The sequence below is a fragment of the Lotus japonicus genome, chromosome 3 (assembly GCF_012489685.1).
Source record: "Lotus japonicus ecotype B-129 chromosome 3, LjGifu_v1.2".
In the NCBI taxonomy this organism is placed as follows: Eukaryota; Viridiplantae; Streptophyta; class Magnoliopsida; order Fabales; family Fabaceae; genus Lotus; species Lotus japonicus.
This window is the reverse complement of record NC_080043.1, coordinates 95,871,044-95,882,453: the sequence shown is the minus strand read 5'-3', so window position 1 is coordinate 95,882,453 and position 11,410 is coordinate 95,871,044. Positions and strand designations below refer to the sequence as shown.

At 38.3% G+C, this 11,410-nt stretch overlaps 2 protein-coding genes across 4 annotated transcripts; one reads left to right on the top strand and one right to left on the bottom strand.

Annotated features, from left to right (window-relative positions):
• The first annotated feature begins 1,954 nt into the window (after positions 1–1,954).
• On the top strand, positions 1,955–4,526 carry LOC130747828 (mitochondrial import inner membrane translocase subunit TIM22-4). 2 transcript variants are annotated; one of them, XM_057600870.1, is made up of 5 exons: positions 1,955–2,104; positions 2,187–2,333; positions 2,436–2,626; positions 2,703–2,775; positions 4,139–4,442. In XM_057600870.1, exons 2-5 carry the CDS (start codon positions 2,189–2,191, stop codon positions 4,219–4,221), a joined length of 492 nt encoding a protein of 163 aa, XP_057456853.1. In that variant the 5' UTR covers positions 1,955–2,104; positions 2,187–2,188; the 3' UTR covers positions 4,222–4,442. The 2 variants fall into 2 exon arrangements, with proteins under 2 accessions (XP_057456853.1, XP_057456852.1); XM_057600869.1 differs by having other exon boundaries at positions 1,991–2,333; positions 4,139–4,526.
• Positions 4,527–6,239: 1,713 nt separating this feature from the next.
• LOC130747825 (heat stress transcription factor A-1-like) lies at positions 6,240–8,825 on the bottom strand. 2 transcript variants are annotated; one of them, XM_057600866.1, is made up of 3 exons: positions 8,508–8,824; positions 7,009–8,312; positions 6,240–6,551 (listed from the first exon to the last, which is right to left on the bottom strand). In XM_057600866.1, exons 1-2 carry the CDS (start codon positions 8,694–8,696, stop codon positions 7,038–7,040), a joined length of 1,464 nt encoding a protein of 487 aa, XP_057456849.1. In that variant the 5' UTR covers positions 8,697–8,824; the 3' UTR covers positions 6,240–6,551; positions 7,009–7,037. The 2 variants fall into 2 exon arrangements, with proteins under 2 accessions (XP_057456849.1, XP_057456850.1); XM_057600867.1 differs by lacking the exon at positions 6,240–6,551 and having other exon boundaries at positions 6,749–8,312; positions 8,508–8,825.
• Positions 8,826–11,410: the final 2,585 nt, after the last annotated feature.

The following is an 11,410-nucleotide window of genomic DNA, read 5'->3' as shown; positions in this document are numbered from 1 at the left end:
AAACTTCTCTTGTCTCTTACCGTTTAATGCGTTGCTAACCCACCATCAACTGTGCAGATAACTTCGTTTTAATGTGGAGCAATTTAACAATGTCCATGGATATCTAATATACTTATGATTGCCAGACCATCGCAACTCAGCAAAACCAGCACCTTTTTATGTCAACATATGTCCCCAAGCTCTACACAATCCCTCAAAACTCGATATCTAAAGTCATGCAACCACATTGTATGTCACACGAACAAACCTGGGTCAGTGGCGGAACTAGGAAAACTAATATGAGCGGAACCAAAATAAAATTTTAAACGTACATTAAACTTTTTAATTGACAATAAATACATATATACACACAAAATAATGATTAAACTAATTTATATACTCATTAAAATTTTATTATTAGTTATATCAATGATCGGAAATTTGTTTTTTCAATTTTTTATTGTTGAGTTATTTTTTACATTTAATTAGCCTTTTAAAATTTATCATTCTCAAAAGTCTTTCTCTTAAAAAAAATCATTCTTTCACTCTTTTTTTTTTGGTCTTGACCAAGGAATCCCCACAACCGACAGCCGTGAGACTAATCCCTCGCCCCAGGGTCAGCGCACTAAGCGGTAGGGGGCTGACCTTTCACTCTTGTTTTGATTCTTGCACTAACAAGTTTTAATTTTTCTACACCTACATATAAATAAAGTAATAAGGGGGAGACTCAACCACGGGGCCATCACATTTCTTTCAATAAAATGTGAACCATTAAGTATATATTGTATATGTTATGGAACCTTGGTGGGGCAATGGCCCTACCCTGCCCCAAGGTAATTCTGCCACTGTCCTAGGTCAAGATGTGGGCCCATAAGGTCAACCCTATGATGGGGAGACTTGTAGAATACACAAATTCACCTCAATTGATTTTGCAAAAGCCCCCAAAAAGTCACCACTAAAGCCTCGATTACAATTTACAAATAGGCCAGTGACCGATCCCTTCCCCCCGAAATGGATTGCATACACATGGTCGATTGTCATTTCGTAGTCATTCCTCTCGGCCTAAGGTGCAATTGGTGGGCCTTTGGCCAAAGTAGGCGCGACGCTAAAAAATCGCCAACTATAAGCAAGCTTGTCCTCACCCGTCTGATTGAGCTATACATTAGAAGATCCAATGGTCCTCCTCCGTCGTTGTACCCCGTACACATAATGAGGTCCAACCTCAAACACCACAACCTTAGAACCTTCAAAACTCAAACCATATAAAAGGTGGGTTTCATGTTGCGGAAGGTACACACATATTTGTCCACTACCTTATGCTCTTCCACACATTAACATGCACGTGAGGATAAAGATTGAATAAAACTTCTTATGAACGATGATAAAAGTATTTGAGGTTATGAGGTCACGTTAAATTGGTAAGTCTCTTCCAATAAATTATTCTCTATACACACTTCTCAATGATTGAACACTGAATTAAATGCTTAAGGAGTCAAACTATTTACCAATTGTGGTATATTTGTGTTCATTGAGCTATAAAGTTTAGCGATCAATGGCAATTTAGAAAGAAAGTGAAAAAAAAAATCACTAATTTCAGCTTGCATTTGTATGCTATCACAATCACGAGGACATTAAACGTTTTCTTTGAAATATAAATAAATTTTTATTTAATCAAAGTGTGTATATGTGTATTAATTTTTATATTTCTAATCATTTATCTTTTAATCTTTTCTAACTATGATTTGTCTAATTGGTATTATATTAAGCATACAATTTTAACATATTGATGATATATTGTGTGCTACATATTTAAGTTTTTTTTTTCTCTCTGAAATATATTTTTAAAATTCTAAATGAGTATCTTTTGGGGTATTTGTTAGTAAGAAAAAAAAATTCAAAATAGACCTCTCTAATAACTTATTGATTTTTAAATTACCATTTCCTCCTTTCTTCCCAGAAAAGACATTTAAAATATAAAGTAAATTTTGTGTATAAAAAAGAATGATTAAAAAAAAAAAAACAGAAGAAGAAGAAGAAGAGAAATAGGAGGAAGGGAATCACTATCTCGTTCTCCGACCGCCGCCCCCAACCTGATCGCCGGCATTTCCAGATCCCGCCGTCGCCGGTGAGTTCCTTCTTGATTCTTTCTTTACTTCTTCGCTACTTTTTCCCAATGAAGGATCCAAACCCTTCTGTGGTTTTTGCAGCAATGGCTGATGACTCAGGACAAGCAACTTCAAATGAAGTAGAGAAGCCTCAGATTGAGCCCATAAGATTGCCCAGTGTTGAGGAAATTCGTGGCCAAGACATTTGGAACAACTGTGCAGTGCGCAGTGTTGTTAGTGGAGTTATGGGTATCAGCTTTATTCTTGACTTTGCAAGGTGCTGTTGATATATATATATATATATATTGTGAATTATTGGGATTCATGTGAACGTGATGTGATGTATTTTAGGTGGTGGGCTTGGCATATTCATGGGTTTGTTTCTTGGAGCATTGGACAATCCAATTATGCAGGAGGAAATGACAGGCAGACAACAGCTGATTTACCAAGCAAAGCAGATGGGCCGAAGGAGTATCAGTTCAGCCAAAGCATTTGCTGTTATGGGTTTTATATTCTCAGCTGCAGAGTGTGTTGTTGAGAAGGTCAAATTAATAAATTCTATTTACATTAACCATGTCTTCTTAGCTAGTTCTTACCATCTCTTCTGTTTTTTTTCAGGCACGAGCAAAACACGACATGACAAATACTGCTGTTGCTGGATGTACTACAGGGGGAGTAATATCAGCAAAAGGTAACCCTTTTTCATGTTTCTCTTAAGTCTTAACCTATATCTTGTCCTTGTATTAGGAGAAAACCTGACTACCCTAATGATTGCTTTGGCTTGGTTGGTAAGGAGTAGGAATTGATAAATGTTGAAACTAAATTTTGGCCAAATGGTTGAGATGTACCTTTGATTTTTGAGAGCTTATGCTCTAGTCCTGTGGTTTTGTTTCAGAACATGATAAACTTGAAACAATACTGAGTTTATGCTTTGGTCTATCTTCCCCAAGTCTTAATTTATAAAAATGAAAATGTGTTGTGATGGTATGGATGTTTTTCTATGGTTTTTCATGTTTGCAATGGTTTGAAAGAAAAGTAGATATAGCAGTTTGCAGTTTGGTGGATTCCAAGCTAGTTTATGTCAGCTGGGCATCAAATGCATGGCAACAATGCTCACACTGCATTATTGTCTTTGCAGTCTATATTTTAGGAGGTAGGGGTTGAATGTGTATTGGTGGGAAAGATGGCAGGTGGTAGTGATGGTGGTGGGTTGACTAGGTCAAGGCAAGGGTGTTGTAATGCATGCACGCTTTGATAATACCCATGAGCTGAGTGTGCTTTCGCACCTTTGGAAGAGAATTGCTACTCACAGTTTTAAGAGGGCCCAAGGTTGAAGCAAATAACCATTTTCCCAATAGGGATTCATTAGTGTTATTAAAGCCTTGATGGTGGAATATCCAACATTTGAAAGCCTACCAACCCACTAAAAGTGTAGCTTCCTAGAGAAGCAGTCCAGTGTCATTGGCGGGCGCAAAGTGATGTCCTTCATCAAGCTCACACTAGAACTTTGGTGCCTTTGTGGTTGCTCTAAAACATTTATCTCGGTTTATTTCATTCAGGGTTATTGGTATATTTGTTTATCCTTTTTCAAAGTTGTTTTCTATACAGGTTCTTTTCATTCTGTAGATGAAAACTCAAAATAGGCTTTTAACCACTAGTTTCATGGGTTTCTGATTTGTATGTAGTTTTGATATGGGGTCTGTTAATATAGTTTTGCTTCTCTGATTCTTTCGTTTATCTCTTCCCTCCTTGCTGAAGAAATTGTGTATTGCAGGCTGCAAATTTGAAAAGCAAAATTATGATTAAAAGAAACTGAGAGGAAGAGGATAATGAAAATCCTCGATCTTAGTTGTTTTATCGCATGTTTGAATCAGCTTCTGATTCTACATATTCAATTCTGATACTAAGAAGTTATTCAGAAACTTCTCGCCAATATTGCTTTTAGATTTTGAATCAATTGCAGAAGAATTTTCAAGCATGCACTTGTAGACCTTATCTCTGTTTTTGTTTCACCATGAGATTCCTTAATGTTTACTGATGTCATGTGGTTGTAGGTGGCCCAAGAGCAGCATGTGCTGGCTGTGCTGGCTTTGCGGCATTCTCCGTCCTCATAGAGAAGTTTTTAGAGGGACATTAATGTCACCCGATTTTGCATTCTTTAATCATAGTTGGAGTTCTTGGCGAAAATCTTTTCCCCACTTGTTAAAGGAATATTGTAGGGAGCACACAAGTTGCAGGATTTATTTACATTTATAAATTTTTTATACAATGTGAGTGGCATATGCATTCTCCAAACTGGGGAGGCTCTGATGTAATGGTATGATTTAGAATTAAGTAATTTAAGAAGTTTTTAACTGATTCATGGTTATCTCTGGAAGATTTTATGGTGTATCCTTACACTTGTCATAGCTATTTTAGTTCAAGGGAATCGATGTTTGTGTAGATTGTTGATACTTTCTTAATGCCTGAGCAGTGAGGACCGAGGAGAAACTGTTTTAGCTTTCAACAAGGCATCACTCTTGTAGTTTTGATATACAATAATACATTTGCTTTTAACACAATGAGAAAGTTCACAAGCACTGTGGAATTGGTTTGACATGGATTGGCAATGTTTGCTATTGGTCCCTTACTTTGCGAAGGTTGAATAACCCGAAAAAACAATCTTAAGAATGAATGAGGATAAAGATCTTAAGGGGGAACGTTTTGTTGTTATGTGATTGAACATATTCTCCGACGTCATATTGATTATATCATGATAGTAACCAGTGGTTAGTGTGAGAAATGGGTAGAGACGGTGAGAATGCTAAAGATGATACGGCTTTTGAATTTTTTATGATGATAACTTGACTTGGAGAGATATTGTCATATTGCCAATGTAGCTTGTGCTTGTCACTTGTCAGCCTTTAAAATAGACTAGCCAGCAAATAGAATAAAGGAGGGCAGATAAACGGAAAAGGTCATGAAGTGATGGGAGAAGATTGTAAAGAAACAAAAATTGATAAGGATGAGGATTGAGGGGGTGATATACAACTGTAACAATCAAGGTATGGATCAGCTCAAAAACTGTTGGTCTTAAGTTTAAACTTTGCGGGTGCATTTGCATTAAAAATGTATCCGGGATTGTTAACTATGTTAATAGGAATGTATACTTGTGAGAGCTTACTTAAATATACTCATTGACCCCAAATGAACTCATAATGGTTTTCATATAATCATTCGAACATTTTTATAGCCATCAAAATGATCAAATAGTAACCTTCACCCAATAAGAATAAGTTGACAATGCTTTAAAAATAAAAAACATAACCTAAGATGTTGATGAGTCAATTAAAATGAATCTTTATTAAACAAAGCATGTAAGCAAGACTTATGGTCAGTTTGGATAAAATTAAGTGTCATAAAATTAAGTTTTTTTTTTGTTACAAGAGGAAAAGGATAAAATTAAGTTTAAAAAATTGATTTATATTTGGAAATGATGTATAAACAAATTTTAAAAAATTAATGTTGTTTGAATAAAACAAAGTAAAAACAATAAAGTTGCTGACATAGACATAAATATAGTATAAAGGGTTTAACAACAAATAGATAATCTTGTAAAATAAAAACACACTTTTACTTAAATAAAAAGTATCTATAATCATACTTTCCCTAAACACATTTTTCAAATTTGGGAAACATTTTTACTTAATGGAAAAGACTCCTCTAAAGTGAGCTCACATGATGTACAGCACAGTCAGGTCAATGCAACTGAGAGACATCCAAAGTAACTACAATTGCTAATTTGGGGCTTCTCCTTTTGACCAAATATAATTCATGTATCATCAAAACAAGGAACAAAATAAGCACGAGGCAAACGATTTCCTTTACTCCATTAAACTAAAATACTGAAAACCAAGACACAGTAGTCTCTGTTGCAAAATTCTATCAGAGTCCAATAAAGAGCCTCCACCATGGAGCCATCCAATAAACACATGGTTCCTTATCATTTAATTTGCTTGGAGATAACTCGTATTTTAGTACTGCTATGTTCCCGCAAAATATAAATAATTGCAAGAAAAAGTTGTTGGGTAAATAACTCAGCAGTGCAATTATACAGAACACCCCCCACTAAAATATTACCACATGAGAAGATGAGAGCAAGGAAGAGAGAATAGATAAAAAAAACTATCCTGTTCCTTGTAAATATAAACAAGAAGTGCTAGAAGGGCAAACAGAATTGTCAAATCCAAAGTACAAGCAAAATAAGGGAAATTAAATAAAACTGTATTAAGTTTTTGCCCCCCAAGTGACAAATGAAACACATGAAACGGGGCAGAGACACAGATGGGGGGATGAGAAACAGGGATAATTTGTTTGGTGATATCAGTCAGGTATCTTTGTAGAAGCAGGGATAATATGCTTCAACCTCTGCAGGAAAGCAGGCATATAATTTGACATTGTCTGCCCAGCAGCAAAGGACCTCAACCTCTGCAGGAATCATGAAAAAAGAATATTGGAAAACAAAATATATATTTTCTACCGACTTCGACTCCTTTTTTCAGTGAACCAAAAATTCCAAATGTCATATATGTACACTGTGCATGTAAACAATATTACAAAAGGGGACGAAAGCATATCATCTTTTTTAATACAATTCATACACCAAAGGAAAATGGAAGTACCCCTAAAAAAATCCTTCCTCTTCTTCCCATAACTCAATTTGGATATAAATCTGTGTTAGATACATCTAGAAACAAGGTCAGATACTACTATAGACATTTACAAAAACTATCGTTTCTCTATATCTACAACAGCCGCCACTATAAAAAAAGCAAGACAGCAATTGAGCATGCCAATGACAGAATATTTTACACAACTTACAAGTCAAGGAAGGAAGAACGAGAACCAGCATGCTTATTGAGATAACACAAGCAAAAAATTGTACCTTCAGTTGCCAGAAACATATATACACAATTAAGACTCCGATGCAAGAAGTTCCATCTGATGTGAAAGATGGTCAATATACTGTTTCTTATCCATCTTTTCCTGTTGAATCTCCTTTTCATATTCCTGGTCTTCAGTCAACCCATATCCCAGAGAACTGGATTCAACTTCATCTGTATCTCCAGTAAGTGGGCTTGGGCTAAAAAATTGTTCCCAGAATTCATCATTGATTCCTGGAAGCTTAGAAATTACATCTGCATCAGGAGAAAATGCATTAGCTTCAAGAGACTGTGTCCCATCTAAAACAGTCGACATTGCCTCTATCTCCGGCTCACTCCCGATGTTAGAGCCTGCAAAACTTAGGGCAGGATTCATGGAGCCGCTTTCTGTCCCCGATCCTTGAACTTTACCAAAATCCAAAACACTATCTTGGCAACTTCGTGCCATTAATTCTGGAAATTCAGCTGTGCTAACACAATCCGTCAACACAGCAGGTGGAGGTTGCACCTCAGACATGCTATTGGTCATACAACTAACAGGAAATTGAGATTCTACTGCCACACATGGCTGCCCAGAAATAGGTGGAACCTCAGAAAGTGTTACACCGGAGACCTGAGTGAATGAACCACTGCTATCTAATGCAATGGCTGAAGGAACATCATCAATAAGGAATGCATCAGGGTTCTTAATTGATGATTCCATCCTTGTAGAATTGTTCTTTTGCAATATCTGGCGAAGTAATGCTTTGGCTGCCTCATTTATCGAAGGCTGGTACTTGACAACATGTCCATCAAGAGCATTATGGAGATGCTTGGTAGCTAAACTATCTTCTTCCTCTCCTTCTTCTTCATCTTCTTGCCTATGAAGCCTCCTCTTTTTAACTCCAGAAATGTGTCTATTACTTTCATTCTGCTGCTGTACAAACTGAGCCAATATTCCCGGACTATGCATGGCCTTAGCCAGAAATGACATCATCTGGTGCTGACGCTGCTCCATTACCTGCACACGTTGCCCAACACCTTGCAATTGGTTATCAGTCGATTGTTGCTGTTGTCTTAACCTCACAAGTTCTTGCATAAGAACATTTTTATCCCTTTTCAGTCTCTCAATGTCTTGATCAATCCCAAACTTACCCACTTCAACACACGCCCCAGCAGGCGGCTTCTGCACCTGAGCCGGCGGTTGGCTACCGCCATTGACATGGGCAGATTTCCGCCTCCTGATAGTATTCAACAAGTGCTTTTGACCCCTTAAAAACCCTTCATGTGCAAATTCCCAGCGATCCGGATCAACCTTCCTAAAACCCTGCTCAAAGAAGATGCAACAAACATTTAGTCCTCTCCTCCCTATAAAATCACTATAATATATATGTGATTTTGATAATCATATAACAAATGAAACAATTCCCATCAGGGGAGCTATGATCCTATTGCAATTCCTACAGCATAATACTATTACTAACCCTAAAAAGCAAAAATGGTGAAATTGAAGGTTACTGACATAGGTGTTGAGTTGTCTGACGAAGCTGGAGAAGTTGTTGTGCTTGAAATAGGTGGGCAAGATGTGTTTGGCGAAATCGGTGACGTTCCAAACGACGAAGGTGTTGTTGTTGAGACCCCACGAAACAGTGGAATCGGTGGAGGAATCATCGACCATCTCATACGTCTTGCTCAGAAATGGCGCCGCCATGACTGGAGCAGAAACAAAGTACAGAATTCAAACAGAGAAAGACAGTCAAGTGAATTTTAGAGATAGATAGATAGATAGATCCTTTTGGTTTGGTTTGGTTTGGTGTGTCAGAACAACTTGATAAAAGGGGAAAGTAAAGGATCATTTATATATAAATAAAATTATTTAGGGATTTCCGATATTCATGAGATATTAGTCTCACGTGAGATATGTTTAAAACTAAGGGCCCGTTTGGTGCGACGTATAGTATAAGGCCTGATAGTATAAGACCTGATAGTATGAAGCCTGATAGTATAAGCCCTGATAACTTTCTTATACTATCCAGCGTTTGGTCATACTCTGTATAATTTACCATATCGTTCAAGCTAATGCAATTTTATGTTTAGTAAAGTATTGAATAATTATATATAATAAAAATCAAATATGGAGGTGATTATAACAGTGGTGGCGGTTGTGATGGAAGTGGTGGTAGGTTGGTGGTGGTGGTGGCGATGGTGGCAGGTTGGTGTTGGTGGTGGCAGCGATGGTGGTGGCGACGATAGGGTGGTGGTAAGCGGTGGCAGCTGCGGTAGGGTGGCAGCGATGGTGGAGGGTTGAGGCAATGGTGGTGGTGGTGGTGGTGGCGATAGTGTGGTGGTTGTGGTGCCGGTGGTGGCGATTATGGTGGTGGCGGCGATAGAGTGGTGGTTGTGGTGTTAGTGGCGGCGGTAGGGCGGTGGTGGTGGTGGTAGGGCGGCGGTGGCGGCGGTGGTGATCGGGTGGTGACGATGGTGGTGGTGACGATAAGGTGGTGGTGGTAAGGCGGTGGCGGCTGCAGTAGAGTGGTGGCGACGGTAGAGGGTGGAGGCAATGATGGTGGTGGTGGTGGCGATAGGGTGGTGGTTGTCGGTGGTGGCAATAGAGTGGTGGCGGCGATTATGGTGGTGGTGGCGATAGGGTGGTGGTTGTGGTGTCGATGGTGGCGGTAGGGGGTGGTGGTGGTGGCGGCGGTGGTGGTGGTGATCGGGTGGTGGCGGCAACAGCGGTGGTGGCGGTGGTGGCAATGGTGGTGTAAGTTGGCAACAATGGAGGGTGGTGGTGATGGTGACTTATACGTCACAACTTTATCATGTCTTATCCATCACTCACATGATGGATTAAATAATACGTCATTTTAACGTATAAGGGGAGTTTGATGGATAAGCTTATACAATACAATGTCATCACCAAACAATAGATAAACTCATAATGTATTGTATAAGCTTATCCTATCATGCCTAATACGGCGTGCCAAACGAGCCCTAACATGCGGCGGATGAGTAGAAATATCAATAATCTTTACCAACAAAGCTTCCCAAGTACCACGTCAAATGGGGAGAATCAAACATTTGAATAGCATCAAGCGAGCAACTCTCAAATGACATGTCGAAAACTCAATTCAAAAGCTAAAAGAAGGTCATGCTTTGATGGTTATTTACTCAGCCGAGAGCGCACAAGACTTAATAAAGGAGGTTGAGAAACCACTCAGCTAAGAAGCGGAAGCATTACAAACAAGGCCACTAAACTCAATCAGTTGCTTGCGTAAATCAAAACTGTCATCAGTGTTGAACCTTGCGGGAGTGAGAAGAATCAGAGATGGGAGGAGGACTCAAAAACCCATCACACTCTGTAATTGAAGTCGTGATTACCAAAGCTGGGAGGATGACTCAAGAACTCATCACACTCTATAGTTGAAGTTGTGATTTGCTGCAAGACATGCTCCACAATTCACGGAAAATCCTAAAAAACGACCCTATTACGCCAACACCCACTGAAGAATAATGGAAAACCTGCACTAGTCCCTGTAATGGATTTTTTTTTTTTGATAAGCAAATGTTAGTGATTAGTTGTTAGTAAGTTAGAAAATCCCTTCAAAGTTCCCTTCCAGGATTCGAACCCTGGACCTTCCCTTCCCCACCCTTATGTCCAAATCTTTGCGCATGAATGCAATCACGAAATGCAATCACGGAAGCAGTGCGTAGCAGATTTTACAAACTTCGAGCAGCGAGGAAAATTATCAAAAAAGAGTCAATCTTTTTACAAGACGAAGAGCATTTGCGAGGAGGAAATCATGTAGAACAATTCAGAGGAAGAGTTTTATTTTTTCTGGTATTTTAAGATGCCAAATTTTTTTTAAGCTGCCTTTTCATTGCTACACAAGGTTCAATATTAGATCTATTGGATCAAAACTATAGGATAAACAAAAAAAATTGTAATCAGGCATCCAGCAGCAGCATAGAGTGACAGATGACATAGTGTTGGGGGCAAATCTGAATGCCTCACCTCACGTCTAACAACACCACCCCCAATTGATTAACTTCTAAAAGTACCCTCATGATTTTTAAGTTTCGATAATCCAGAATGTGAAAGCTAAAAATTTTTCTTTTAACATTCTGGAATCTAAAATGCGATAGTTAGATATTCACATTCCATTTCATCGTCTCCTATTTGCAGAATACAAACTGATATTGCTACCGCAATCTAAACAACGGTACAATGCATTTACATTATACAATCCAAACTGTGGTACAAATGAATTAGGAATTTGGAAGCGAAGTGAATCAATCTATCACCTATGAAACTTTCCATGTACTACATTTTAAAGTACCAAAAAAGATTTCACTAAAAATATGTATGTGCATACATAATGTCCAAAGGCATATGTCTATGCACAGAGAATACTTTAGAATCTAGAT